At 46.3% G+C, this 3,482-nt stretch overlaps 1 protein-coding gene across 1 annotated transcript; it reads left to right on the top strand.

Moving 5' to 3' along the window:
* Window positions 1–359: 359 nt before the first annotated feature.
* On the top strand, window positions 360–2,270 carry LOC105540312 (late cornified envelope protein 1F-like). The gene is made up of 2 exons (XM_011980859.1): window positions 360–380; window positions 1,756–2,270. The coding sequence occupies exon 2, from the start codon at window positions 1,778–1,780 to the stop codon at window positions 2,120–2,122; it is 345 nt and encodes a 114-aa protein (XP_011836249.1). The 5' UTR covers window positions 360–380; window positions 1,756–1,777; the 3' UTR covers window positions 2,123–2,270.
* The last annotated feature ends 1,212 nt before the right edge of the window (window positions 2,271–3,482 follow it).

Here is a 3,482-nt window from a genome sequence, read left to right as displayed (position 1 = left end):
GAGCTCATAAATTAACATTGCTAGAGGAAGAAGGAGAACATTTGGGGGACCACACTTCAAGAGCGAGAACTGAGAGGTAGGCACCTCTAAGAGAATAAGGTGCCAGGTGGTGGTAGGAATTCACTCCCACCCCATTTCTAAGTCATATTCCACACTAGGAACAGCTCCCCTGCGCCCCATGGAGAAAGGCAGATGAGGAGCTGCCAGTCATGCCCTGTCACAGGACCTATGTGGGTGTCAGGAGACAGATCCTTTCATGCCCAGGCCCTGTCTCACAGCTGGAGGCAGAGCCCAGGCCAGGATAAAAGGGCTCATGGCCAGAGCACCCCATCCACTCACCTCCTGAGGTGCTGAAGGACCCTGTGCTGCCTGTGACCTCGGTAAGTGTCCACTGGGAAGAGGAGCAGAGGCTTCCACAGAGGGATGCCCAGACCAGGGCAGGAGGGAAGACCGGGCAGGGCTTTGTTGGGGAAGGGTAGCTGGATTAGAAGAGGTAGAGAATGTCTAGAAATTCTGATGGAGTTCAAGCTGTGGGGCAGGAGAGATGGGAAGCACCTGGATGGCTTGTATGTCTGTGCTTCACGTGCTAATCCAAATTAGTTCTGTATTTTTTTTAGTGTCTCCCATTGCAGATAAGTTAAAACAAACTTTCCTTTCAGAGAGTAGATCTTAGCAACTCAACTGTATCTCTCCCCCAAAGCCTGTACTGGGATTATAGTTCTCAAATAATGGGTTCTCAAATAATGGAGACCAGAGACCAGAGGAAGCATATTTGGAGCTTGTTAAATACAGAGATACATGGCCTTTCATCAGGAATCAGTTGGTCAGGAGTGGTGTCTGGGCATCTGATCAGACACCCTGATGTTGAACAGCAAGTAACAAGTTGAAATTTGTGGTTGCCAGGGTGGCAGATGGAGGAGTCTGTGGGTTCTAAGAGGGAACTTCACTAGGCCTGGTTCACCAGACCGGGAAATCAAGGGTCACGTGTCAGCTTGCTGCAATTAGCTTTAGACCTCATTTCTCCATTTATAATATGATTTGGGATAGCCAACTTACATAATGACCCTTTGCAATTCTGACCATAATATATTGTGTGTTTGTAACAATTAAATACAGCCATCTGGGAAGCTCCTCCAAAAGGGAGTCTTTATTTTTATTTTATTATTTTGTTTCATTTATTTTGAGACAAAGTGTCATTCTACTGCCCAGACTGCAGTGCAGTGGCGAGATCTTGACTCACTGCAGCATTGGCCTCCTGGGCTCACACGATCCTCCAGCCCCCGCCTCCTAAGTAGTTGGGACTACAGGTGCATGCCACTATACCCAGCTAATTCTTTTTTAGAGATAGGATCTTCTTGCTTGTTTTTTAAAAAGCAGAACTGCAGACTTAAACTGGCTCCTAGATTGCACATTTTCAGAATTCTGAGTGGTGCAGAAGGGCACACTTCAGTCAGATTCTGTGAATGTCAAATTGCCTTGTCCATTTAAAGGACATTAATTTTGGGCAAGTTTGTTAATACCGTTGTCCTCATTATCTTGCTTGGTTAAAATTAGATAATCTATTTCCATTTTATAAAAACATCCTGATGATCCTATAAGACACTGTGAAAGCATCTGACAAAAAATTTTAGAGATAATTTCTCTCTGACTTATTTGAACAGGTTTTAAAAATGTAGCAAAAATAAATGATGGTAAAAAAGGCAATAAGGGTGGTCTCTGTGCCTGGCTCTAACTTGCTATTTGACTCTCTTTCAGCTCCTGAACACCCACCGCCGAAATGTCCTGCCAGCAGAGCCAGCAGCAGTGCCAGCCCCCTCCCAAGTGCACCCCCAAGTGCCCCACCCCTAAGTGTCCCCCAAAGTGTCCCCCTAAGTGCCCTCCAGTCTCTTCCTGCTGCAGTGTCAGCTCCGGAGGCTGCTGTGGCTCCAGCTCTGGGGGCTGCTGTAGCTCTGGGGGTGGCGGCTGCTGTAGCTCTGGGGGTGGAGGCTGCTGTCTGAGCCACCACAGGCGCCGCAGGTCCCACTGCCACAGACCCCAGCGCTCTGACTGCTGCAGCCAGCCCGCAGGGGGCTCCAGCTGCTGTGGAGGGGGCAGTGGCCAGCACTCTGGAGGCTGCTGCTGAAGTGGACTCTGCACCTAGAAGAGCAGAGTTGGGTGAAACGAGTGGTCAAACATTTCCTCCTCACCTTTCTCCTTCTGGGCCTGCAAGAGTGGCTGAGATGCCCCCGTGAAGGCTCTGAGCTCTGGCCTAGAGGATCCCTCTGCCTTGGGATCCAGAAACTTGATTCTTCACCCACAAACCTATCTGCTGCCCCTGACACCAACTGTGTTGTCTACTCTGGGATCTCAAACCACAGATTCACTCTCCAGCTCATTTCCTGCAGCCTCAAGTGAAACAATAAAGCAAAAGATCTTCTTGCCACTCATTCTGGACTGTTCCTTGCCTGTTTGTGTCTCTAATATTTTTGTCACTGCTCTCTAATTTCCTGCTGCCTGGAAGCTTTGGAAATCAAAGATGTGCTAGTCACATGGCTAAAGGTAGGGTGGAAGGGAGAGAAAAACATCTCTGGCTCCTACTCTGACACCTTATGTCAGAGGAATCACTACATGGCTCTGCCTGTGCCCCCTCTCCTGGTGTTTCAGGAACACAGAGCCTTGTGCTTTGGGCTTTCTTCAGGGTGCTACTCAGTCTCCAGGGTGTGGCAGGGAGACAGAAGTGCACTCCATCCTTTCATCCATCTACCCCTCCTCGCCTTTACAATACTGCCCACTCACTCCCAAATTTCATTCTCTTTCAGTAAAAAAAAAAAAAAAAGAGAAAATTATACATAAACTTTCTGCAAATAGACCATGAATCTTAGACTATTCTAACCATAAGTATGCATAGAACATGTGGTAAGTATGATGTGACAAAACTTAAAAATCCATAGAAAAGGAGTCAGTATGTTAAAAATCAATGTCTTTCTTTTCTCTCCCACAGTCCCCAATCTTTCCAGTCAAACATTTCATCTCTGTATTTTGTAAAGAAGTCCTGATTTTTCATCAATATTTTTTTGAATTACAAATTTTACATGGGATTGAATAATTGTTTTTTCAATTGTTTTTGTGTGTATTATGCCTCAATAATTTTACTATGAACTAGATAAGTGGGCAATACCCTGCACTGATTTTTTTAATCTTGAAAACCCCCGGTGTCTGGCAGATCAGACAGCAAGAACATGTAGGAATAATCTGATGTGCACCTCACAAATGCTGTGATTAATACGACCTCTAGATGTCCCTGTGGCTTTGGTCAGTCACCTGAGGGACATCCAGTACACTGATTCTCTGCCGTGTATCTGCTTCTCGACTATTCTGGGAGACTGGATGAGGGATATATTTCCTTTCGCTTCAGTAACAAGAAGGAGCTCAAGCACTGCACATATTGGGTGACCCCTCCAAAGAATTCAGCTAGCATATTAATGAAGATGGAGCTGATTGGT

The sequence above is a fragment of the Mandrillus leucophaeus genome, unplaced genomic scaffold, assembly GCF_000951045.1.
Source record: "Mandrillus leucophaeus isolate KB7577 unplaced genomic scaffold, Mleu.le_1.0 Scaffold1049, whole genome shotgun sequence".
Classification (NCBI taxonomy): domain Eukaryota; kingdom Metazoa; phylum Chordata; class Mammalia; order Primates; family Cercopithecidae; genus Mandrillus; species Mandrillus leucophaeus.
This window is presented reverse-complemented; position numbering and strand designations above follow the sequence as displayed.